General features: G+C 38.5%; 2 protein-coding genes across 2 annotated transcripts in view; one reads left to right on the top strand and one right to left on the bottom strand.

The window, feature by feature from the left end:
• Window positions 1–1089: 1089 nt before the first annotated feature.
• MLC1 (modulator of VRAC current 1) lies at window positions 1090–20874 on the bottom strand. The gene is made up of 13 exons (XM_009462859.2): window positions 20801–20874; window positions 20151–20288; window positions 19273–19456; window positions 17050–17139; window positions 14893–14946; window positions 14706–14807; window positions 9045–9146; window positions 8049–8120; window positions 7472–7588; window positions 6480–6536; window positions 5270–5392; window positions 3642–3809; window positions 1090–1654 (listed from the first exon to the last, which is right to left on the bottom strand). Exons 3-13 carry the CDS (start codon window positions 19450–19452, stop codon window positions 1580–1582), a joined length of 1140 nt encoding a protein of 379 aa, XP_009461134.1. The 5' UTR covers window positions 19453–19456; window positions 20151–20288; window positions 20801–20874; the 3' UTR covers window positions 1090–1579.
• A 4043-nt stretch (window positions 20875–24917) lies between these two features.
• The window catches only part of MOV10L1 (Mov10 like RNA helicase 1), a 39524-nt gene continuing 37201 nt past the window's right edge, over window positions 24918–27240 (top strand). The window contains exon 1 of the mRNA XM_087765864.1: window positions 24918–25005. Coding sequence (XP_087621990.1) covers window positions 24918–25005 — 88 coding nt within the window. The remainder of the gene's footprint in view (window positions 25006–27240) is intronic.

Raw genomic sequence — 27240 nt, forward strand, 5'->3', positions numbered from 1 at the left:
TATCTACAGTCTTTGTCCAGTTTCAATCCATGCGTGATATTTAGAAAGTTGTTTGTATGGTTATTTTTAGGTAGAACTGTCACTATTTCTTTGCGACTTTCAAAAAATAGTGTACAACTGAAAACTAACTTTTTCTATTTCTAAATATGGTAAGATTGTAGCAGATACATCATTATTTATCTGCCTTGTTGAGAGAATGTTTACACAAGTACCACCAGTAGAGGCATGAGATTCGGCAGTGTTTAAGGAAACAGCAGCTGCATCCTCTGGTTGTTGATGTATTAGTCTGGACCAAAAACACATACTGTTTTAGGTGAACAGACAGGCTGCTGTATTCATGCTCTTAAGAAGCACTGCTCTAAACTTGAAAGAGTATTCTCTATGTATTAAAATACCGTAATAATTGTCAGCTTTCCCAAAACCAAAAGAAAACATGCTAGTATACCTGAAGGGCTCCACACTGTACGTACCTTTCTCTCTCTTTATTTCCCCTCCCCAAAAGCAAAGAGGTAAGCTTTGCAGCATGCTCTGAACAAATGATTTGGGTTATTTCAGATTAAAAAAGAATGAACTTCAAAGTCTAGAACCTTTCAAAAACCAACAATAAAACAATAAAAACAGAAAAACAATAAAAAACCCACCACCTTGTCAGCAGCTCTCTCTCTAGTTACACCAAAAAGCCTATTAACATGGAAATGCTTACAGTGTTCGGAATCTACACAATCATATACATAATTCAGCTAGGAGGCAAAGGCAATCTGTATGGGGGATATCCCTTGTTTAAAGGCCGCTAGGTTCTGTAAGTTTTAAAGATAGTTAGGAAAATAAATAAATTAAAAGTAATATACCTAAAAATACATTTTCATATGTGAAAAAACTCCTTTAATATCAGTAGTATCTCCTGTTATTTGATTGATTGCTTCTGTTTGTTGGGTTGGTTTTTTTTGCTTTGGCTAGTAGATTTTGTGCCTGGCCACTCAGAAAAAGCCCCTTCCCCCTTTAAGAGTCCAGAAATGGAAGCTTAATGGGAAAGAATATTCTGTTTTCACCTCTCCAATTAGAATGTCAATCCACATTCTGGAGTTTCCACATAATAAAGACTTTTATTTATATAAAAGCAATGAGATGCAAAATAACTTTACAACTCCTACAAAAGTGAAGTATAAGCAAAAATATCAATTATGACTTGTATTCATAACTTTACAAAAGCATTTACCAGTTACACTGACTGCATAACTGCAGTTATAACAATCTCTTGCAAATACATGAAGCCTACTACATATTGTCATATTTTACTTTGCCATCAGCATAAATCCATGTGACTCATTACCTTTTTTCTAAAGGTATCTTCTAAAGCAACACTAGAATACAAATACCAACAAAAAAGACAGATGTGTTAACAATATTATCAATATATTTCAATTTATTAGAAAGACCTGTTATTTACTGTGTTATTCCTTGGCTCCTACTGCTGTAACTATATTGCTGTTTATAAACTGAAAAGTTTTTAAACCTTAATTCAAACAGTCGATTTACTGTATGGGATTGTACTGTACTGGTTGCATTTGCAGAATCCAAACTACTGAGCCATCTGCACCACAACTGCTTTCCAGGCTTTGTCTTTGTCAAAATCCTTTAAGGTATTATTGGAAACCTAAAAGTAAACAAATTTCAGACAAATGGAAACATGAAACAATGCTTTGGTTAAAAACTGAAGTTCAAGCAAATAAATATCTGAGAGAATCTAGAAGAATGTAAACATGAATAGTTACAGTCTGAGCTATTAAAATATTCTATACATTGTAAATTGTATAATTTTGTATATTGTATAGTACGCATTTATGATATAAAATGTAATAGTGTAAATTGTGTAACACTTGAGACATTAGGTCAAAGAAACTTAGACAAATTCCTATTTTAAACATGTTACTTAGCACATTTTTTCACAATTTTTTCAATGTGACTGAAAGCCCTAGCATCTAAATCTCTAAACCCAAAGCCAAAAGTAGCCCCCTCCAGGGCAACTGAAGCAAGATTTCTCTACATACGTGCAAGCAAACTAAGGTCTTGCCTAAGAACAGACTTCTGAGAAGCCAAAGGGACCTATAACTTCACGTGTAACATTAGTCATGTGTTTAAATACTAAAAACGTAAGCAAAAAGGTGTTGCTTTTCTGGACAAAGTGCTCCTTTTAGCATGTAACTCACATCTAATTTCTCAGTGACTCACAAACTAGGCATACTTCTGTAAATAATCCCTGCAAGAGATCTGTTTAGCCATTCCACGACCTATGCTCCAAAATGCGACTTGCAGCAGTGGAAGTGCTGCTGTGCTTCATCTTTTGTACAGAACATAACTCTCAGGACACAGATCCAGAAAATACACAACCTACACCGAATGCCCTCAGCAGCCTGAGGGGACATAAATCCACAGCTTCCACTTCCTGTTCCAGCTGTATAATGACTTGACCGAATTTCAGTCCCTGCTCCCAATGCTTTCTATCCAGTGCTGTTTCAATGCAGATGCTCGCTCCAGAGCAGCACCTGAATCCAGCACTCTCTAGCGCTGGGCCATGCAGTAAGCATCCAGCTAACGTGAGTTACTCTCTCCTATTCTTTAAGAATACAGCACTTTGCTCTGTACAGCAGAGGTGAGGAAAGCCTAAGGGCTACACTGCTGTGTTAGGAGATGGATATAGTTAACCTACACGGGCTGAAGAAAGCCGGGTTCCCCCAGTCCCTGAAATAGCACTCAAAGCCTGAATGACTATATGAAAAGTGGTAACAGTAATACTGGCACCACCATGCTCTAAAAAAAGTATGTGCCAAATCTGTATCTGAAAGGATAGCTTGAACGTGTAAGTGCAGCAGGGAAATGGAAGGAAATACCAATTCTGACCTTTATCACCAACTTTGGTAGTGTAGTTAGGACATGCAGAGACCTGGCTCCTCTGCACACTACTTCATACTGTCCGGCACAGGTAGCCACTCACTCAGCTTGCCCATTGTTGTTCCTACACTCCAGGTTCTTAACTCTTCCCACTCACAGTTTAGGGAACTGAAGAGAACTAACTCGGCTTAGTAAATTCACTCCCTCACAGCAGGCCTTGGAAAAGTACAACTATATCGAGTACTCTCATTTCATAGCCTAAAACTTCTGCTTGCATTGAAAGGGTTAACTCCATTCCTTTCTTAAGAGATGGCTTATCTCATCAGAACATGGTCATGCAAGGCCCAACATCTTTTCTCTAACTTCATTCTGACATATAAATAGCAATTATGGACGTGCATCCTGCGGAGTAGCACAAGAGGACTATCATTTTATCTTAACACAATGATGAATCTCATCTATAATTGGGAGCCCATACTACAAATAAGAACAAAAGGGAGCTTTAACCTTACAACTGTTTTTTTCTTAACAGAACTTGTGACAGATTTACAGATGCCGAGTCTGTCATGCCCCAGTTATCATTTAACCAGCAAAATACTATCTCTTTATTACAAAATTCACCGGTGCATTACCACCTTTACAGTTTTACAGAGCAGCTTTTAATTGTGATCTGAATTAAGTAACAGGAAACATTACAAAAAAAATCTTTTTAAATACAGAATTTAAATTTTCTAATGGGTATAAATACATACCTCTGTTGTTCTGTATTCCTGTTTTTTAACCTGTGATGCTGTCCATGATGAATCATGTAGTTTCATTTTTGTCTTGTAATTGACACACTGTATTACAGTTCCAATAGTAAGGCATGCCTGAATTAGCAGCATCAACATCAGAAGCAACAGGAGTACATCATAAGATTGCTGAAAATAGAGACATTAACTATGTTGTTAACTACTTGAATAAAATATTTTCTGCCGTTCCCACTCCTTGAGATTTGTATCTAGATTTCATTTTTTAACTTATAATTATATAATTCGTAATTTACAGTTTATTTCAGCATGAAGCTTCAATTAAAATTTGAGTGCCTGAGTTTGCTCAAAGTAGAACAGATCAATAATTTTAAACAAAATGTTAATTTGCCAAATGATCTTTTCCTCTAGAGATAGAACAGAATTGAGGAAACCATCCTCTAAAATATAGAGCCTCACTGCTGGTTCTGATCTGAGCAATGTCGCAGCTATACCTGGGCCTGGCCCTGTGCCTTGCTGGCTCTGACCTTGCCCTGCTGACTTGAATTCCTGGCTGACCTTGGATCTGCCTCACTACTATGGACTTGTCTGGCAATCACTGAACTATTGGCTGAACCTGGTTATCATGGCTGGACCTGCCTTGTTTTTCTTTTTTTCGGTACTGTAGGACTGCACCCCTTGACAATGAGGTTGCTGTCCTTGCCTGCCTTGCTGTCACCTTCCGTTCCATCATTCATCCTCCTTTTCAGAGTAGCCCACTCTTCCTGCCTCCAGACACAACGTAGCGTAAGAATGTAAGAAATGCTCTACAGGGTCACACCAACTGTCTAGACAGTCCAGTCTTCTGTCTCCAACATGTGCGACTGGAGAAGCTACTTAAAGAGAGCACGTAAGCCTTGGCCACTTCCTGAGGTCCAACAACACACTATGCTCCTCCAGCGTCAGAACAGGATCACACACTCAAAAGCTGGTTTTCCAGTCCCTAAGATCTCAGTTTAATAAATATTTCCCCCCTCTTCTTCTAAAATTACAAGACTACTTAAGGACTAGTGGGTACTAAGAGTCAAGACTCTTACTGTCACTATTTTAATCCTCATAAATGGTTCTTTGAACATCAGCACAGATGGCTAAACACTTTGACAGTAAAGCCCTAGAAAGCTCTTCAGCAATGCGCTGGTCACACTTCACACTGAAGATCTGAAAACTTTTTTTTCTTCTCTGCCCCAATCCAGGCTTTGAATGAATCCAGGTGTAACCTTACAATCCCAACATGCCACCTGTTGGTAGACATCCTAAGAAACAGAAAAATGTATTCTTCAAGTAAACCTAGAATCTTTAATTTATATACTACAAATTTATAAAAACCTCAAGGCATCCAGCATGCTACATATTATTTTTACTGATTCTTTAGAATAATATCCCATTGTTCTTAAACTATAATTCCAGGGTGGCAACAGATTTAACACACTTCAAATTATATCATTAGTCAAATAAGAAATTTTGAGTAATTTCTATAACATTTTATTCAATCTTTATAATGCAGTACCTTGTCTTCTTATACTTCCTAATCAATTCTTGTGTTGCTACATAATAGGTAGATGTTAATTTTTCAGTTGCAGAAAAATACGTACTTTAACAGCAGGCGGATAATTTTTAAAGATGTCAACAACTTGCATGATACTGAAGGATAAGTATGCAGAAGCTGTGAACAACAATGGAGAGGTAACACTGCTAATGGCAATCAGGACCTCAACCTAAAAAATAAGATAATAAATGCTAAATAAGAATAAAAACAAGTTAACACTTTGGTTTGTGAGGTCTATCTCCTTGAAGTAAGCATAACAAAAGTATGCAAAAGTCCATAAAATTACACATATGAGACAAATATTAAAAGCCATGCACATTGCACAGAGATACAGAAGCAAGATTTGAATAAACTAAGCTTCTAGCCAAAACGCTGTTGGTTTGTAATTCATTTTCCATTTAATATGGATGATGGGGTTCTTGTTTGATTTTAAAAGTGCCTTTCATATGCAGATAGAGGAAACAATACCCAATTTAGAGAGCCAGTGTAGAAATATCATTTATTCTTCAGTTTGTATGAAATAATGAGAATTAACAGCAGATATTGCAGACTTACAACCTAAATAACTATGCAAATAAATTTGAGTGCTTTGAGGCAAATTTATTTCAATACAATAGCAGCCAAGTTTTCATTCAAATATCATCCTACAGGATCAAACTGTGACTTCAGTTGTGGTCATGCATCATTACTGACTTAAATGTGGTTGCATGACTATAACTTAGAACAGATGTTTTAAGGAGGCTTAACTACGTATCCGGGACAGTCAAGGAATAAATGCACTCTACTGAATATTCTTAGTTCTTGTTGCTAGTCATGCAGATGAGGAATTTGTTTAAAATATGTTCTAGGTCCAGTGCAGCCTGCACACCTAATTTTCTTCTTTTAGAAACCACAGGTAATAATGAAAGGAGAACAGAACAGAAGGGACCTCAGCTCAGGAACATAAAAGCAGTTCTGGGCATACCATATGAGATGTGTCGTTTTCCTATAGTAATTCCCAAGGAACCAGTACAAAAAAACCCAACAAAGTCCTTTGAATTCTTTTCTAGAATTGATGGAATTAAGTCTCCAAAGGACCTACTGGATTTCTTTTCAGGAATATCAGCTTACACTCGTGCTACATATTTCTGTCACATTTTGTTGAAATAATTAAAAACAAGTGAGCAACTATGAGTAGTGCCCAGTATCACACACAGGAAGGCTTTCTTAGAATTACTCCACCCTAATGACAAAATCCAAGAATTTTACACACTTACCAGACATTTACTTGGATATTCAGCAGCTACATGACTTGCAATAGCACTTGGAAAGCACTAAACAAAAAAGCATGACAAAATAAATATTTACCTACTTCAAAACTACACAAGTTACAATTGAGTTACAGTGATTCCCACTAGTCACAGGTCACATCCTAAATTTCCTGAAAAGGTAAAACTGTATAGACTTACTATGACAGTATTAGGAACCAATTAGTCAAATGGAGATAAAACTAATTTTCATTTAACTTGCATTTAATGAGTATCATGTATTAAACCTACACATTCTGAAATCTGATTATCCTCAAAACTTCACACTTCTACATAAAAACCTAATGAACCCTACTGAACTCTGTGAATTCTGAATGCTGAAAAACTTGTTTATGATCTTTTTCCACTTCATGCTGAGGGATTTTCCAGACATAGTAGCCATATATAAATCTAATGTTCATTGTCTTCTTTCTCAACTGGTTGAATCTCTGGCAAGCAGGGTAGCACAGGATCCTTTATGAATCCACTGCTCCTAGGTACAGGCTGTTATTAATGGCAAGGGTTACCAATCACTGTCTCAGGCTTTTAAGACAGTTAAGGCTCACAGGCTAAAGATGATGTTCTAAGGATTCTACCACACTGAAACTAAACTCATTTTTTTTTATTTCGCAGCCTGAAATATTCTAAAACCTAGGACCTGTTTGACAAAACACTTCACTTCTAATACCTTTGTTTTATTACTCATTTCCATTTTTCTGAACTGAGGACTAAAAATGTATCAGAGCATTTTATAAGAACCAAAGTATTGTAAATCAAAATACAACAAGTATATTGCATAAATATATTATGTATTTCAAAGCGCTAATTCCTTTGCTAAGCAGCAACTGCCAATTAGTATTAGGGCCAAATAAATATTCCACTAGAGAGGGGAAAAATGAAAAAAAAAATTAAAAAAAAAAAGACATTGTTTTAAAAGAGTGCCTTCATTTTGCTCTACTTACAGCAACTAAGATCCAAAAGAACGTTACTGAAAGATATGGACCTGAGACTAGAACATCCATATTCAAAGCAATTATTCCACCAAATACTGATGAAATTCCAATAATCACCTCAATTACCTAAAACAAAGAAGAGCACATAAATTATTAACAGTGCATTTGAACACCAAATTTCCTGTTTGCATATAGAAAGGAACAAAATGCATTTATGCTATTAGCTATGCATGAAGTCAATGTTTTTCAGATCTAAAATATGGCAAAAGTCCAGCTGGCTTAAGTGAAAAGAAGATCAGCTTCATTATACATATTTATGCTCTCATTTATTAGCTCCACTGAACAATAGTTCAATTTACACAATTTATCCCTAAGTCATTAAGTAGTCTCCTTCCTATTATACACGGCAGTTATCATTTATCTTGCAATATTCTAAAAGGAAACATTTTAAGATTTATCTCTCATTTCTGTCTTTATTCTTTCAGCTCTTACCTACACTGATCTCTTCCTCGCTTTAAAGAAGCTTAGCACTTAGAAAGATGAAAGAATAAATTGATTTCATGAAAGAAAACAACACTTTTCTTACCGAGTATGACTTCAGAATTCGAGTAGGAAAGCTGACATTGCTTAAAACGATGGTACTGTCATATGCAGTATTCTAGAGGAGAATAAAAAATCATGATCAAAAAAATACACAAAACAATACATTTCTTTCTAATATCCTGTACAACCTCTTACAGACCCTAACGGTGGCATGCAACGTTTGGCTGGCCCATTAGAGCTGACAGAGACACAACACGGTGTTCGCCAGTGTCAGACCACATCAGTCACAATAAAAACAAATGAGGTAGTCCCAGATTAGCTGTTACACAACCACTGTTCAACAATGAAATACGGTCATCTTGTCTCCCCTTTCCACCTTCAAAATATACACTTTCTTCCTGAGCCTTCAGATTTTACTGATGTGGATAAACAGTAACTGAAGGAGGACAGTACACTACACAACTTCATCTAGCAAGCAATATTTCCACTGGAACACAATGGCACAGCACATATGCTTCATTATTACCTAAAAGAAGTACTGTTGTAGAAAAATAAGGGTGGGATTTGGGAGAGCACTTGTGACTAAAGAAAATTTTATCTATAGCCCCAAATTCTGAAGCCAATATTCATTGTCCAGATACCACCAAATCAGCATACATGATGAATACTTTCTCCACCTCAGGCTTCAGAAAGGCATTGCTTGCATACATACACAGTATTCTAACGTTTCATATGTCATTAAGTTTTGTTCTACAAAACAAAAATAAAACATTTGCCATGCCTGTTCATAAGATATTGAAACAACCCTGTGCTGTGTAATTGCAACAGGTCACTTTGCAGAGGGCCCATTACACTCTTAAAGATAGAAAAGGCTGTTAATTAGTATGGTACTTTTATGTATTGTTCAAATCTAGCTTTAGCATGTAATATGAAGTTATGTACTGGAGTCACCAGTAACTTGTCAACATATGTAATACAGGAAAAATCTAATATTTTTAACACCAAAAGAAAGACATTTTTAATCCTTAAGGGTACCTACTTTCTTTCTCATACAGCAGTCTTCAGTAGACCTAGCTGAAATGATCACAGTAGTTGCCATGAAGATTTCCAGCAGAATAAGTAGAATCAAGTTGAAATTTATCTGTCAATAAAATCCCAGATATAAATGAGTTACATCTTCCATATTAGAAATAAAGGAGAGGGCAGGATCTAGCAGGATCCAGCAGTTTGTCTATTTTGTGACATTTATACGTATCTATTAATTAGATACTTCGTTAACCATTTTCTTGGTTCTTGATGAATTTGTAGGACAACACTTAGCTGTCTATATAATACTCAGAATGCCTAACCTAAGAAAGAAACATTTATTTCATTTATGGGAATATTCTGCCTGAAGATTTTATCACTGTCTTCCAGAAGAGCACGTAATGACAAGGGGGTGATTGCTGGGTACATTTGCATTTTGCAGGACCTCCCATGTGAAACCAGAACACTGCAGCAAATCATCGAAGATTCACAGGAACAGAAAGAGGACAAACAAAAGCAAGCCTGACTAGCCCAGAGGCTATGGCATCCACTGCAGGGGGGAAGGAGGGCCACAGGCTCCCAACCGCTATGCTGCAATCCAAATGGTGAGATACAATGTCTAATGCTGAATGAAAACACAATCCAAAGAACTGGGTCAAGAATCCCAGCTCTGTGCTCTACCTAATGCTAGTGGAGCACTGATGAACACTCTTCATGGTTTCATAACTCCTGCAGGTCTAACAGACTACATTATTTTACAAAAACATGGATGCTGCCATTCCTCATCTTCATGAGACAAATAAGTGTAACACTTAACATTTCTCTTTGTTTCGTATTATCTCATGAAAAGAGGTAGATACCTACTCTACATGGGCTGAATCGTTTTCTAGAGGCGCGCGAATTAGGCAGAGTGAATTTCCCTCTCTTGTGTTCAAAAGCACCATGTTTTTCCACTGGCAGCCCAAGAAAACATTTGGTGGTTAAGTCCATTGGGCAAAGTACCAAAAGTTTAGGGAGAACTGACTCCATTCTGAACCTATACAATTATAGCAAACCATTGTTCAATGACTTAGAACAGAATTATATTGTCCTTTCATGTCAGACCTGCTTTGTAGATGATCAAATCTCAGTTTTTCTCCGACACATATCTTGCAGCACAGGTTTTTTGGAAAAAGATCATAAATGGCAAATTTGAGAGGCTTTTCTGGGCACTGAAATTCATCCTTCTCAGGAAATCGTAATTGGAACTATGTGCCTTGCAGTACACAACAGACTGTACAGTTGTACTAGAGCCGCAAACAGCAATAAATGTCATAGTGGTAAGCTTCTAGGGAAAGTGCTAGCACGAAGAATAAAGACATTATTTGGCAAAAGAAGAGGTGTCAAACATGTGGCCTGCAGAACAATTTAATCCAGCCTGTAAATTCCCATGATTTGGATGTGTTTTGACATGTAGTGCTGGTACTGACGTGTGCTGGCAAGGCCACACTATACAGTGCAGTGCCAAGCAGACGTACAAGTTTGAGTCCAGAAGCACTATAACTACATTGATGGACTAGCTCATTTAGTGTTAGCTATAAGAAGTAAATAACAGAAATTGAAAAAGTAACAGTAAATAAATTAGATTTTTGAATTTTATCTTTCCAGTATTTTTTTTCTGATATGAAATGTCTTATCAGATAGAGCCTTCCACTCATCAAATTAGTTTAACACTCCTAGACCAAAGTAAAAATATCTCCTCTCCAGTTTTGGAGTTTGAGTGGCTTTGTTGGTTTTATTTTTTAAACAGAAATACAGCTAAAGCTAGAAGTAAGTACTGTTTTATACCATCTGTAACAATAGGAATTCAATGTTAGATTTCTAAGCACTAAAGAAAATTATCTCTACAACTACCACTATGCATAAAATCTACCACCAGATGCAGAGAACCAAGTTAGCTGTGTCCCTAATCCTCTTCCATGACTAAGGAACATGCAAGTGCAACTGGGTAGAAAGTAGTAGATTAGCACAACCTTAATCCAATTTGCTCTGAACCTGCACCAGGTATTAAAAATGTGGTTCACTGAAACTGTATGAAAGGGTTGAATTAATTTCCAGATTAAATAATTTGAAGTTCAATATAGTTGCTTAAATGCATAGTTTTAACACAATTTAAGATATCCTACGTATGTTTCAAGACATCTGCACAGGTCTGACAAATAATGACAGAGGACCTAAAGGAGACTGAAGCCCTCTCGGACCAGCAGCTGGAGCGAGGCAGGACAAGCCAGCACATACCTAATGGAGACACATGCTTATTGTTAGGCAACCAAACCAAGCACCTACCCTCCCACCCACGTTGCCTAAGGTTCCACTGCTGTCAGTGGAGACCTTAGTCTATACAGGCAAGAGAGGGAACCCCAAAAGCTACTGGGCCAACCAGTCGCTAGAGGTGGGGTTCAATTGTACTGGCTGCTGGGGCCATTTGACATACTCAAGCATTTTGAACGTGCCTGCATGAATGGGATGTATGACACAGGACTGATGGGAGACTCTCACCCACACAGAGTAGAAGCAGCAGTCAGGCAGAATATCTCACAGCACCTCTAAACTAAGAACTTAGAGTTCAGGCCCTCGGAATCCTGCCTTAACCATCTACACTGAGGCAAACAAGATTGTATTGCAGGGTCTCAGTGACTGGATCATCTGAACTATAATGGAGGTACAGATGCTCAACTCACAAGAAGACAATAAATTGTGAACTCAGTTTGGAGTTAATTTGAATCCTGTTCAAGACCTGAATGCTTTCAGTTGCAGTGGCCATCATGCGCGAGGTTCCACTCATTTTTGTTCCTCAGGCTTCTCGCTCTGAGAGCTGGGAAGGAACAGAGTGGCAGCAGTGGCAGTTTGCATCTTTTACACATCACATCCTTCATGTGGATACTAACTAGCATACTAACTACAGAACTGCACACTACTGGAGTGGTGTCACACAGTCACCATCTAGGACATGGCTTGTATCTTGCCTTCCATTTATCTATCTAAAGTAATTTTGTAGAGTTACCCATCAACACAAGTAACACTAACGAAGAATTACCCAGATCCTTTATAAAGGGGGGGGGGGAGTTAAATATAAATTGTCTTAATTGGATAAACTTATCCTTTTTATGAGTCTCACTGCTTTTAAATTACTGGCAGTGATTTCACATCAGACCTAGTGTTATTTTCTTGTGCAGTTTCCCACAGGGAGGGAAAATAAATATGGTGATGAAAAAACAGTTAAAGAGATGGTATTCTACATTTTCTTGGTACCTCATGGGTAATGGAAAACAGCTGGCAGTGAGCTGCCAATCAGTGAGACTCTCTCACTGAAACAGTATCCTTCAAAGAGGAGAGCAAGTCAGCACCATGAATAACTCTTAAGACAGAAAGGTTCAAAAAAGCCTCAGAACCACTGTGTGCACACACACAGTTATTCTCACTTATCTTTATTCAGCGATCAATGACATAGTATGAACATGCAATAGGCAAGTGGAAAGAATTAAAACCACATAACCAAGGATGTCTTGTGGATATTATTGTAAATAACTAACATTTGACAAAGACAGAATTTGCCTTGTTATAAATTTAATGTTTGTCACTTGTACTTTTCCAGTCTAATATAACCTCTTTTTTCAAATGGTTTGATCTGCCTTGAAAATACAAAAGCTGTTAGTATTTAATAATAGAGAACACAAATTTTTATGCAATCTAAAAACTACTCACTTCAAAAGTATGCAACTGAAGTTAAGCTCTTACACACAGGACCAGCTCAAAGCTTCTCAAGAGCATAAGCAAAATTAATTTTGTCACACTGGGCCTCATGACAAAATAACAATTTATTGTGGTAGCAGAATGAGTCCCTTGGGCCCACCTTTCCTGGGCAGACATATCCCTCCACTGTCCCCCCAGCGCTGTGATCCTGTCTACCAGGGAAAGGGAATGCAAAGGGACTGGTAGTCTCCAAACTTCTCTGTTGCTTTCTCTCAGAATGCTTGGACTGGTTTCTAATATTTGAACTCTCTACCAAGAAAGGAAGGGAAAAGGGAAAAGGCAGTACCCATGTCTGGTATATAATTCATTCAGCCTCGACAGGCTAAGGCACTTGAGGGGGCAAATGCATGAGGGAACTGCTACACTAGCAATAAGCTAGCAAGGGCTGCACAAAGAATTGACTGGTATAAACCGTCCTGAGATGCACACAAAACCCAGGGGGCCATGACATTGTCCCATCAAACACGGGGCAAAACTGCCCACATCTAACGCCAGTACTGCTTGAATTCAAGTGATCTGACTGTCCAGAGTGCTAAATCTCCACAGCTCCGACTGACTGCAGTACTCCATCTCTCTGAGAATCAGGCCAGATGCACAGAAACAGGAAGCTAGACTTAGTTACCTAATTTAAAAAGCAAGTTTGTAAGTATTGGCCTAATATACTGCACCTTCTAAGGGAAAGTAAACACAGGTAATTTAAAAGTTCAACATCTGTGAAATCTGGAGCTAACCAGATGTTATTAAAATAGCATAGATAACTCCAAAGCAAATTCTAGTCTCTGTGCTATTTTTCTATTAGAGAAGACTTTTGTTACCAACACTAATTCAGATCTGCTATATTATTACAGGGAGTCATTATTACTGCTGAGCTCTTAGTATCACAACAGCTGATATGATAGCAGGAGAAGAACTGAACAATAGCACATGAAAGCAGTCATTAACCTTCACAGGAAATGTATGATGTAGTTGTACTGAGTACTGCTATTCTGTGGTAGTCTATTATGAATATTCATCAATGGTAATGATAATGTCTATTGCTATGTTATTTACTCATACATGTAATATTCTTATGTAGTATAGAGGTCTCAGTACATTTTACCATAGCAAAAAAAACCAAAAACCACCCTATAGTTCTACTGTTTGGCTCAGACTACCAAAGACAGATGTTAAAAAGTTGTGACTCAAAACCAGTGAACTTTTCCCAGCATGAAATATGTATGCTTCAAACGACGTAACTGCTGCATTCTCTTTGTTAATGATGTATACAAAAAATGTTCATCAGAAGTTTCTTTCCTAGTGGCCTCACAAGCAAAACTATCCATTAAAGAAGATCCAGGAACAGATTATACTTAATCTGATGATGAAATGTCCTAGAAGTAGCACTGTTTGGGACACCTTCTCATTTCAGTACAATTCAACCCTAAACACTGGCTAATCTACAGATGAGCTACTAATTCATTTTCAATTTTCTCTTCTGTCCCTGCTCTTTCAAAAAAAAACAAATAAAAACCCAACAAAACTTGCTACAGTCAACAGAAAAATAAAGTCAGTTGATTAAACTGGATCACATTTGAAGATCTAATTCACGTTTTTGAACTTTGAATACAAGACAGGAAAGTCGTTTCCATATTAATCTCCTCTAAGTTAGCTGTACCGTGCATCTTTCAGCCACATAAGTTTTCATCTCTGATGTCAATTTTCCAGTCTTGTCTTACTCAGAAAAGTAAAGTTACTGCTAGATGATCTCTCCTCACAGACTAAGTAGGAATACTGGGGTATCGACAACAATGTAATTACTTGTAATCTCCACCCACCTCACACACACCCTTTTTTTTAACAAAGATAAATGTAGCATTAATTAGTAATTGTTTTAGTAACTTACATTTATAGCTGATGGATTGAGGACAAGTTTGCATCCAAACCAAATTAAACACGTTGTTGTTACAGCAAATGTAGAGACAAACAGAATCTGAAAATTGGGTATCTGAAAAACAGTTTCAGAATGGGTTTCCCTCTCATTTTAACCACAAAAAATAAAGATATAATTGGCAATAAAATCTTATACTTACCACATTAATTTTATTCCTTGCTATAGCAAAGCTCACAACTGCTGAAGGAATACACTGGGAAAATTAAAAGAGAAGACTAGTGGGATATTCTGCACAAAGAATTTTGTATATATTTCTATACCTATATTTTATTTGGTCTGAATTCATATTTCAATTAACTTCGACAAACAGAAGATCAGAAACTCTGAGGAAAGTCTGTCACTCTTGTCTGAACTCATTAATTACAGTCGGTATCTGAGGATTACAAGAGGTTTAAAAATGCCTTCCATATCCCTCAGTTTTGACTAGCCACCCAGCACAATGTGATGAGTAAAGGAAAGAAAGTAAGTCTTTCATGAAGCATTTCATGCCTTTGTTAGTTTAAATTAACTCTAGAAGGCCTGAGATCCTTGAGCAGGAAAAGAAAAACACTGCTACTCCCCAACTGGGCCTCCACATTCTTTTAAACAAAGTCATGGTTGTGTAAGCTAAAATTTGGCCAGTCTCAACACAGTTCTGAAGAACTTTGTAAAAACTGATCTGTTGAGTCAAATTACACTTTAAGAATTGTGCCTGAGATCTCCACTGTGTTCACGAGGAACTTTGTTTCTATACTTACGGTCAGAGCTAAATGGAAAAATCATGCAGCAGTGAAAAGTTTCACAAAGTAACTTCTCTATCCCTTAGCTGTTCCCCACCACAATAGATATGGTACCATTACAGATCCAACTCTGTTTTACACAAATACATAATGTTACAACACACTAATAAGCAAAATAAAAATATATTCAACTAAAAGTATTAAAAATGTTTCCATGTTAAATAACGAATCATGTAACAAATGCTGCGTTTCTTTACTAGTTATCTTTTCACATATCTGAACACTGATGCCTTAACAATGGAACGACTATTACTAAATTAATACCAACATTTAAAATTCTTGGCAGCACTGCCTTAGCACCTAAATGACCTATATTTAACATAATTAAAACATCCTTGTATGTCCTGGATACCCTAGAGTCTCTAGAACACTATATGACTATGTTTAGACAACTGAATCCTACTACTAGTCAAGATGGTTAAAAAAGCCTAGAGAGCAATTCAGCTCATGCTAAACTAGACCCTTAGTGGTCAGTTGGCTCTCTAGGCTCTTCCAACTCTATTGGCTCCATTATCTGTAGTAGGAGCTGTAACACCTCGCTCACATACAGACACCCAAATGTACACATCTTTACCCACAGCAAGCCATTCAAACCCAACGTGATAGCCTTCTGCATCTATCAGATCTTTGGAAATTCTCAATAAATACAGAGTTCAGAGACAAGATTTGGGGCAGAAAAAGAGACATCTCAGTAACTAACACTAATGTTGCAGAGAATAACACATCAGTGAAGATATTAACTTCAAAAACTGCTTCAACTTTATTCTAACACCTCCAGCAGAAACGTAAGTGACAACTCATTCACAGAGCAACTCCTAGGACTTGTTTGTTTTAAGTAAAGTATTAGTCTTGCACCTAACTTAAAACAAATCTGCAAGTCGAGCTGCGAAAATAACAAGGCCAGAACAGAACCTTGCCATGAACAAAGCAAGTACATCAGACTCATCTTATGCACATAGATCTAAAGTGTAGATTAAGCACATGTAATACAGTAAAAAAAAAATTAGTCCCTAAAAATATAGTAAAAAATACTGGACTTTGGAAAATGTCAGACATCTTTAATGTATATTTACTAATAAAATAATAATATTCAAGAGAACTTTAGTCTGCTTCAGTACTTGGCTATTATAGCAAAATAAACTGAAAAAATAATACTTTGAAATACAAACTGAAATACATTCTGATAGCATTTAGTGAGGAAATTCCCCAAATACATAACAATGCAAATTTTCTTAAAATCAAACACAGAAAAACTGTTCATGCAGATAACTACTGCATGCCAGTGGTGATCTGGTTAACGAAAATGGTAGCACAAACCAGTTGTCTTTATGACAACCATTATTCCCTAAACCATGGGATGAAAACCCATTTAATGAACTGTTAAATAGAATTAAATCTTCCATGAAGAAAGTTAGTAGTAAAAAGACAGACAGAATAAAAAGACAATAAATCCACAAAAATTGTTTACTATTGATTTTGCTGTCAAACAGCCACAGCAAATAATTAAGAATGCTTACTGAACCTGCTGCACAACGTAAATAATCCATTTCAGATGGAAAAATATTTCCCAGATATAGTGAAAATCCAGAAGTAATAAGGAGGCAAGTCTGTAAAGCAACAAATAAGATGAATTAATACGAATAAAACTATTTCAATAAAAGCAACTAGTCAGATAGAAATCAGTAATTCCTTCCAAATTAAGCTACTGATGAACATTAAATAATGCAGTCTTTGTGTGAATAATTTTGAAGAAAAATACCAAAACATGCTGAGTTCTGAAAATGTTTTGCTGGTTACCAAGGCTGAACAATGTAATCATGTTTGAATCAAGCCTTGTGCCCTGACTTGGCAAATACCTAATAAAATGCTCAAAAGGTAATTGCAGTGTTCAGTGGTAAAAATGTTTCAGAAACCTCAACTAAGCCTCTACTTTACATTCTCTGCTTGGCTCCACCAACATTCATTATGCATACAGGCAGCTGGGCAATTACCAACTAGAACACAGTAATAAAAATAATATTAGGTTACACTGATGAAGATCCTTCCACCTATATTCTTGCCTCCCTCCAAACTCTCTTCCTGCTTCGGTCCACTGTCACACCCATAAATGTTCAGCTCCTCCTGTTCCCTCACAACTATTCCATTTATTTCATAATTAGCAGAGTTACGCTCTCATCAATAAATTATTAGTGTATTCTACTAACATTTTTTCTTTTTGCTTGTCGTTACCCTGAGTAGGCATTTCTTTGAAGGGGCTGGGGAAGATGAGAGACAGAATGGCTCTTTTGTTTTATTTGAGCATCTTTTGCACGTTACAAAATTATGGGGGGTCTTTAAAAAGTCCTTGTCAAAAAATAAGGATAGTGTGTGCACGTATAAGCGCACACACAGAGAATTCTGGGAGACTGGAAGAACAGTATTTATAGAACACAACTTGAAATTGCGCTTGAAGCATATTGAGTTGCTCCTGCACAAGAACAGACCGTACTAGCAGCCACTTTGATGTCACTCCACAGTTTGCAACTCCTCCATGAAGTAGACGGTTCTGTTCACTATGACTTCTGTTGCTCAGCATACAGACTTTCTTTCTGGGACACTGTCTTTCAGAAGAGTTCAGAGAGATTAACTGCTATAATACTTCGCAGAAAAAACTAATTGGAATTGACTGGATTAGTTTATTAATAAAATTGCATTTTCATTTATCCATGTAATTAATCTTCTTGATAATAGGACTTCAGCATATGATCATGAAAAATTAGTATCTCCAACCATTCACAACTCAGTAAAAAGGAAAAATCTAATTAAAGACAGTTGTCCTTTTTGACAATTAAGTTTGAGAAAACTTAACGCAAAGAAAGCCAGCTCTTCTTTTGTTCTCTTTTTATGTAACAGTACATCTGAAAGGGAATCCAAGTTTTGCAGACTGTCAGAAAGGAAAAAATGTTCAGCTGTTTCCATGAAAATAAGGCAATACTTTTATTCACTGCAAAAACAAGTAACTACTGTATTAACAGTGAAACGTTTTTAGCTCTTAATAAAAATTAAGAGCTCTTCAAAACACACCATCTGACAGAAAAAGAAAAGATCAAATTCTAATTGCTATAATGAACTTTAATTAACTTGGCTCAGAACATGAAGAAGCATATGAGGTACATGCAAGATCACTGTCGTATGATTCTATCAGTGACACAAAAATTCAAATCACTGTGATGGTCATGTAAGAAACACAAGTATATACCTCACAACATGAAGATTCTACCAAATAACTATGACTATTGAACCCTGAAAGATGAATGTGGTAATTAAGTACCATATCTATTTTTAATGCCAAAATGCTATTATGGCAAGTAAAGTACTTTTAACTGTTAAAATACGTTAAAAGACTGCATATGATCAGGATACTTTACATCCTTCACCAAAAAGCACTGCTTATACATACATATGGGCTTAGTTACCACTACCACACTTACTCTCTGTTTATGCTATATGATTAATACTAAAGATAAAAATCAGCCTTCATATAGCATCTTTGATTAGTGCAGAATTATCCAAAGAATACCATTAGTCAATTAAGTGTTACATTCTAAATTTGCTAAATATGTTCTTTTCTGTACAAATATTTATATTCAGTACTATCAGTGATGAAATTCTGAGTCCCCAAATGATGTGAAACAGAACAGATTACTGGGCACTGAGACCTCACCTACATTTTTAAATTTTGTATCATTTAAAGTACTTACTCCCATCAGCAAAGAAAAGATCCATGTTCTGTAACTAAAGCAAGGATGCAGCCTCTTTGATAGCTGAAGGTCACTGGATTTGATATCTGGTATATAATTTCCATTCTCTTGTTTTCCCCGCTCCAAAGTTGGCATCCTGTCATAGCTAAATTCTTCTCTGTAACCTTCTTCCCTGGTCATAACACTTCACAAAGGCAATTAAATAATAATAATGGAAATGCAAATGAGGAAGAAAGACCAAAAAAATAATTTAGTTCCTTCATATATTCAGATCAGTGCTCAACTAGGTTTTTGTCTCTTTGAGATAAAATAAATAAAAGCAATATTTAGTAACAAGCTGTATTTACATTTCAAAATATGTAAGCATTCTAACAATTTACTTGCATACAATAAGTAAATCACATCCTATAGCCACAGTTCATAAAAATACAGTATAAATACCAACAAAATGAAAGTTTGTTTATCTATGGTACCTCAATAGACTTTTATTTCAAGATCTAAGAACCATTTTTGGAGGTGTTTGGTTTGAGGGTAACTCTATAACCAAAGCTTTTTTCTTTTCTTTTCTTTTTTTTAACTCTAGGACAGAAAAGATATTTAAATATATTTAGATATTAACTTCCATTTGATTCTAACACTTCTTGTCAGGTATCTAAAATGACAGACTTCACTGTAAGTCCGATGAACTCATGTACTCACAATAACTCAGCTACAGCAAACTGCTTCTAATTTACCTAGTATTAACCATTTCTCTTGTTCACTTAGCCCTTTTTTGTTCATCTCACTGCTTGCCAATCTGCTCAAATACCTTGAGGAGTATCTTATATTAGAATTAAGTTACTGCAGATTTTTCAACAGTTAAAAACCTTCATGCTTACCTTCAACTGAAAAGTTAACTGTCAGTTTAAAACAGTCTTGTGAACACAGCTGCCTGTACACTTTGTGATATTCTCACCGTTCAGTGAGTCATGCCGTCTTTGAAAAGTTCTCCCTTACACTTTGGCTTTCAACAACATCTATTCAGATATGGAACAAAAGCACAGCAAAAACTTCAGTTAAGCCAGGGAACAGGAAAATGCCTCCTGAATTTTAATTAACAGAACACACTAGAAAATGACTGTACTACATTCTCATAGGGCTGTTTCCAGATCAGACCAACAAACTAAAAAAGTTTCAAGACTCTTTTTTATTTGAGTACTACCCCTTACTCAGCATCTTAAATAAAACCTTCCTCACAGTTTAGCAGTTTTAGTTATTATAATAGCCGTGATATCGATATTCAACCATCTAGTTCCTGTTTCAAGAGCAAAAGCTACTTACAATGCAGTATTCTCCTAGAATAAACTACAGATAAAAATTCAAGTATTCAAGTATCCCAACAAGTTGGGAGGTTAGAAAGTTAGAGGTTAGAAAACTATCAAGAATATTATCTTCACTGTAGAACTCTTATCTTTTTCTACTAACCCTAGTTTTCTAGAGTATTCAGATAAATTCTGCACACTTCAGTTGTGCTGACATTCATACTTACAGAACACCATGATGACTAAACAATATATTCTAAATCTAGCAGGCAGCAGTGACATGCAATGGCCAGCATACATTGGATCCAGTCCTCCTGCTTATTAGGCAATGGAAAAAAAAAAAAAAAGAATGCTTTTATCTTGAAATTGTTGGCACCTTGACAGCTACAGCAATGACAGGGTCTTTTGTCTAAACTTTAAACACTCTTGTAACCAAGACACAATTAAATTTTCAGTACTCTGAAGGGCATCACCTTTAAAGTATGCTAGAAAAACTTTAGAACAGCACTGCTTCTCAATTTGTACGGACTGTAGATTTTGCTCTTCTCATAATGTCAGCCAATACTGAAAGAATATTAAAATGTTACAGTTGTTTTAATAGACTGAAACATGGAAATTAATACACCATACACAGCACTAGACACCGCTGTAAACTGTGTTAGAAAAGGGGAGGGAAAAAAAGACTGTGTAGCCAAGCAAAACTGTCTTAAGTAATTAAACCCTTCTGTCCCTCTGTTCACGGAAGAAACACTATGCAAATATTTCCATTATCTGTAACTTTTCAAAGACTATGGTTTAATGCAAAATGGGTAATATTTACATCTTTTTCAATGAATGCTAGGTACTGGTTTGTTCTAACGCAAATGACCATAGATATAAAACAGGATCATATTTTACCCCTTTTGACCAATTTGGGGAGATCAACTTATTTTTTTACACAAAATTGGTGAGATATTCAGGTATTTACTTGATCTAATCTCTTTGAATAAAAAGAATTTATAAGTCCTGCACCACTGAACAGAGCAGGGCTCAAACTGTAGAAATTTTTGTTCACAATTCCAAGTGTTTCAGCCAGTATTGTACCTGAAAGCTCCCTCTCTCAAGCATGGCACTACAGTGTTTTCTCCGGTTATGGTGAAATTCCTTCTGCCCCCTTTCCTGTGCACTTCTCAGTATTTGCCATTTTCCTTTTTGCACAGAGATTCACCACTCAATTATTGTATTCTCTGCATTTGGCATCAGTGTCAACAAAAAACACTTGAAACTTCACAGTTCAGTTTCTACTCTAAAAATTTCCTGGGGGCCTTATTTTAGGTTCCCTCCATGTCGTGTTCCTGATTGTATAAAAAGCCTTGGGTCACTTTTGTGTATACACGACCACAAGGCAAGAATCAGTAGCCAGAGCCCAAGTCACAGGCCAAGACCTTATAATGTTAGGTAAGGTACGAAGGTGCTGTACAAAGAGATTCCTCCTAATGCTAAAGAGTGCATGGGAAACTTAACACCAAGACTGCAGAAAATCTAACAATGCCAACAGAACATTACAGGCTTCTGAAAAGGATTTACAAATTAAGTGGTTTTATTTTAAGTTAGGCCAAAAGGTGTCAAGGGATAACAATCAAATCAAATCGTGAGAGGCTAGGAAGAACTACTTACTTCCACCACTGAAATGATCACTGAACAAGTTCAGACTGCCGGAAGCAGCTATAGCAGATACTAGGTCACGTGCCAGGGCTGTGCCATGCAAGCATCCCGCATCGTAACCACAAAAGATAAAGAGATTGACAATTATAACTGATCTGCCAAGGGACAATATGATAAAAATGTATATAAAACTTCTCATAGTCCTACTTTTGTATCAGTAATTAATAAAAAAGCATTTTGTTCTGGACCAGTTTCCCTAGCACTGAACCCCAGCTCACACCCATGTTCCCAAATCTAAATGGAAAAATATAAAGCACCTGAAGCTCTGGTGAAATTTATGTTTACAATGCTGACGAACACTTCCTTTCTCTAATAAGGTTTTATTAGCTACACTACCTATGCATTCTTTCATACAATATTTAATTACACTATTTTAGCTCATTACCTATATTCCTTGTTCAATATTTTCAGCTCTTTTAAAAATCAGCTCTTTGAAGTATTTTGTTTCTCTGGAGCTGATTCCTCAGTCCTTGTTTCCCAGCTCATGTCTTGAGGCATGTACTGAACAAAGAGCAAAATATAGGCCAAATAGCTTCAAAGGGATGCCTTGCTCCCCTAGTATAATATAAATTCCTTTGGATTTAGTCCTTCATGTGAACCATCATCTGAAGAGTTTAAACAAACAGCTTCAATCAGTATATATAATATACATTGTATGCTATTAAAATACAAAATACTTCTGGTTTTATGGATGTCATAAACACATCATGTTACCATTTTAAAGGACATCCAGACTGAATACTGGTCTTTTCTGCCTAGGCCATTTTATTGCAGCAAGATTCCTGAGAAGCACAGCCTGGGAAGGCTGTTATAAACTACAGGATCTTCACACAGGAATTTATGCATGTGTAACTACTCCTCTCCTCCAGAAAAACAATTTCTTCACCTGTCACGGTTTTGCCAACCAACATTCCTCTGCCCGCACTCCACAGGAATCTTAGTGAAAGAAAATGGTAGTTACAATGCTTTAAATCAATGTGTCTAAGAGTGGAGGTTGTCACTCCCTCAGCACTTTTTTAAAAAGATCACTGACTACAGACACTCATACACATTTCCCCTCCTAATAGCATCACCTCAGTTACTTCAGAGCAGGACACTGGAACCTGTGTGTAATTACTGGCAGCCAAAATTTCTTCTGGTGTAGAAACTGTGTAGAACTCTATAAAAGTGTTAAAACAATCTGCAATGCACTCCAAGCCCTTCTTCGCCTAAATAATGCTGAGCTAACCATACGAGTAGAAAATAAAAGGTTGCTAAAGACAACTGGTAGCCTAGTCTCAGAATCTAATCACAGACTACGCTGCCTTTCTGCAACAAACAGCCATAAAGTAGTTTCCCGTAAAAGTATACGCTGCTCTGCCCAGCTTCCTGAATCTGTCTCCTCTAACAGTCTTATGCTGCAGTTCCCATTGAAATTACTGGGATGCTGATCTCATCAACTCAAAAACTATGCTTTGTGAAACACTGCTTGATAAGCAAAATTTAAAGGGGGTTTATACAAGATACCTAAAGTGCACTGCATGAAGAGAACTGGTAAAAATACCAACTATGGAAATGATAAGCAACCATCAGTAAAATTTTATTTCCTCTAGAGCCACAGCAGCTCCTACATGATATTAAGACAAAAACATTATTTTTCCTGTTAACCAAGTTTACAATGCTCTAAAGCTTATTGTATCACTTTGAAACTGGCTGCTACTGAGATTACAGCAATCCAACAATATGCCATTTGCACACGCGTACTCTCCCACGTACTCTACGTTACCACATTGGACAGACTCCACGTCTGACTTATTCCCCGTGCCACACAAGCGCACGGAGAGCCCTCAGCCCAGGTGAGATGGCAGCCCACCGGTGGGTTTTGCCTGCTCAGGACTCCTCACTTACAGAAACCCAGAAAACCTGTCACACAGCACGACTGCAACACCAGACAGCATCACCAGCAACCAACACGCTGCACGCCCCGCTCTGCTTTAAGCTTTTTGTGGTAACCAGACATGACATCATCTTTAACGTCTCCTCAACCCCTGCCACCCTGAAACCCTCCTGAAGGAGGTCCTCTCACCCTCCTTTCTGCCTACAGTCCCACCGCTCGGCCCCACCAGGAGAAAGCCCTGTGCCACGCGTGGTGAGGAGCCAGCCCGCCCGCCACCAGGGGAGCCGGGGTGACACCACCCTCCCCGGCCCGGCAGACATCGCCCCCTCGGCGGGCCGCCTCCTCACGGCGGGGCGGGGCGGCGGGAAAGCGGCCCCCTCACGCCGGGGGCGGGGCGGGCAGGCGGCACCTCAGCTCACGCGCACCGCCCCTCAGAGAAGGCGCGAAGCCAGCGGGGGCGCGGGAAGACGGCGGCCACCGCTCGACGTCACGTGACGTCGCGGTTGAGACGCGCGGGTTGCGGCGCGGCTCCCACGACGCAGTGCCGAGCGAGGCCGCTCGCTCGCGCCCCGCCCCGTAGCCCGCGCGCCTGCAGGGGGAAAGGCCGCATCGGCTCCTCAACACCTCCCCTCCCCGCCCCGTGGCACGCGGCGGGCGCTCCTTCACGTGACCGGGAGCGAGCAGCGCGATTGGGCGGCGGCGTCGCTGGGGGCCGGGAGCGCGGCTGTAGGAGAGGGCGTTGGCTGCGGGCGCCGGGCCTGGGGATGCTCGCGCTCTTGTCCAGGGCGCTCTCCTACTTCTGGAGACGGGCAGGCGACGAGGAAGGAGCAGATGAGCGATGGGCGGCCTCAGGTGGGAGTTCCTGGGCCTGTTCTGGGTTTGCAGTGCCTGGTGCAGGGCCTGTGCGCAGCTTCAGAGCCGTGAGGGCGTTGGTGGTCCCGTCCCCCACATGAGTGGGGCTGAGTGAAGACCTGTTTCCTTAGGAAAGAAAATCAGGAAAAGCAGACAGCTTTTTGACTACAGAGCATGTGGGAGTGTTCCTAGCAGTGCTTTTTTTCTGTGTTTCCTGAGTAGGACAGGTTACTCTTGCTGCTTAGAGTACGGAGTAAGGGGAGTGTTGTGGTGGTGGGTGATGGACGCTTTGGGCTTTCATTTGTACTACTGTCTTAATAAATAGACCTTCGTCTGTCTTAGGCTGTGGAACGGGGAGGATAGTGTAGCTTTGATGTTTTGAGGCTCAGAAATGGTGTTCATGTAAGATGCTTTTAGTAGCATTATTCAATGTAGCAAAAAGTGCTTTTTCATGTTTGTGAATACAGAAAGCAAAAAAGATGGCTTACTGCATTAATAGTCTTGATTGTGAGTGTAGCTAATATTTTGGAAATCTAAATGAGCATACTTCAGTCTAGCTTTAAGCCTGAAGTTGTAGTGCAGTGCTGTTGAGTGAAAGTTTCTGTGATGTGTAAGTAGTTACAACTTCTAATCCAAAAGACTTGAAACTCCTAGGTCTCCAGAGAAACAGCACCACATCTCAGTTCAGAAGTGTATTAACTATATTATATAAACAAATTTGAAGAATTAATTTATATAGCTTGTTTACTTTTCCTGCTTTTTAGTATAGAAATCTTAAATGTGTTGGATTCCCCATGCAAACAATCCTGAGAACTTTCTTTTACTATGGAAAATCTTGAAAATAGTTTTTGGCCCAGAGCTTTTGGGAGAAGGTATTTAGCTTGCAGGTATTTTTATCTCAAGTTTTTCAAGGTATTTGAATATGGCACCTGAAATGGGGTAATCCTGGCCTAGCTGAACAGGGAGCTTTTGCTGGAACTCAGCAAAAAAAAGAAAGTTTATAGCCTTTGGAAGAAGAGGCAGGCCACTCAGGAGAATTACAAGGATGTCAGGAAGTTATGCAGGGAGAAAATTAGAAGGGCCAAAGCCCAACTAGAACTTAGTATTGCTACGGCTGTAAAAGACGATAAAAAATGTTTCTACAAATACATTAGCAACAAAAGGAGGGCTAGGGAGAATCTCCATCCTTTATTGGATGCGGGGGGAAACGCAGTGACAAAGGATGAGGGAAAGGCTGAGGTACCTAATGCTTTCTTTGCCTCAGTCTTTAACAGTCAGACCAGTTGTTCTCAGGGTACCCAGCCCCCTCAGCTGGAAGACAGGGATGGGGAGCAGAATGAAGCCCCCATAATCCAAGGGGAAATGATTAGCGACCTGCTACACCATGTAGACACACACAAGTCTATGGGGCCAGATGGGACCCACCCAAGAGCAGCTGAGTAAAAGTTTTTGTGATATGTAAGTAGATACTACTTCTGGGAGTATCTAGGTATCTAGGAGTATACTACTAGTACTATATACTACTATCTGGGACTATCTAGTATCTAGGAGGGAACTGGCAGAAGTGCTCACCAAGCCACTTTCCATCATCTACCAGCAGTCCTGGCTAACTGAGGAGGTTCCAGTCGACTGGAGGTTAGCAAATGTGACACCCATCTACAAGAAGGGTCGGAAGGAGGATTCTGGGGAACTACAGGCATGTCAGTCAGTCTGACCTCGGTGCCAGGGCAGGTTATGGAGCAGATCATCTTGAGTGCCATCATGTGGCACATATGGGACAACCAGGTGATCAGGCCTAGCTAGCATGGGTTTATGAAAGGGAAGTCCTGCTTCACTAACCTGATCTCCTTCTATGACAAGGTGACCCACTTAGTGGATGAGGGGGAGGCTGTGGATGTTGTCTACCTGGACTTTAGTAAGGCCGGTCACAAGTGGTGTTCCCCAGGGCTCAGTATTGGGGCCAGTCCTGTTTAGAATCTTTGTCAATGATCTGGATGAGGGGATCGAGTGCACCCTCAGTAAGTTTGCAGATGACACCAAGCTGGGTGGAAGTGTCGATCTGCTGGAGGGTAGGAAGGCCCTACAGAGGGATCTGGACAGGCTGGGTCATTGGGCCGGGACCAACTGTATGAGATTCAACAAGGCTCAGTGCTGGGTCCTGCACTTGGGTGACAACAACCCAAGGCAATGCTACAGCCTTGGGGAAGAGTGGCTGGAGAGCTGGCCGGTGGAAAA

The sequence above is a fragment of the Nipponia nippon genome, unplaced genomic scaffold (assembly GCF_047370975.1).
Source record: "Nipponia nippon isolate SJK-2023a ecotype South Korea unplaced genomic scaffold, ASM4737097v1 scaffold_3, whole genome shotgun sequence".
Lineage (NCBI taxonomy): Eukaryota > Metazoa > Chordata > Aves > Pelecaniformes > Threskiornithidae > Nipponia > Nipponia nippon.

What these genes read in the sequence shown, in the direction of transcription:
- MLC1 (XM_009462859.2), bottom strand. Translation starts at nt 19,452, where the DNA reads ATGACCAGGGAAGAAGGTTACAGAGAAGAATTTAGCTATGACAGGATG. An exon ending in CAAGGAATAAAATTAATGTG is followed by an intron (nt 14,808 to 14,892) that starts GTAAGTATAAGA and finishes ACTGTTTTTCAG; the next exon opens with ATACCCAATTTTCAGATTCT. An exon ending in GAATTCTGAAGTCATACTCG is followed by an intron (nt 7,589 to 8,048) that starts GTAAGAAAAGTG and finishes TCTTTGTTTTAG; the next exon opens with GTAATTGAGGTGATTATTGG.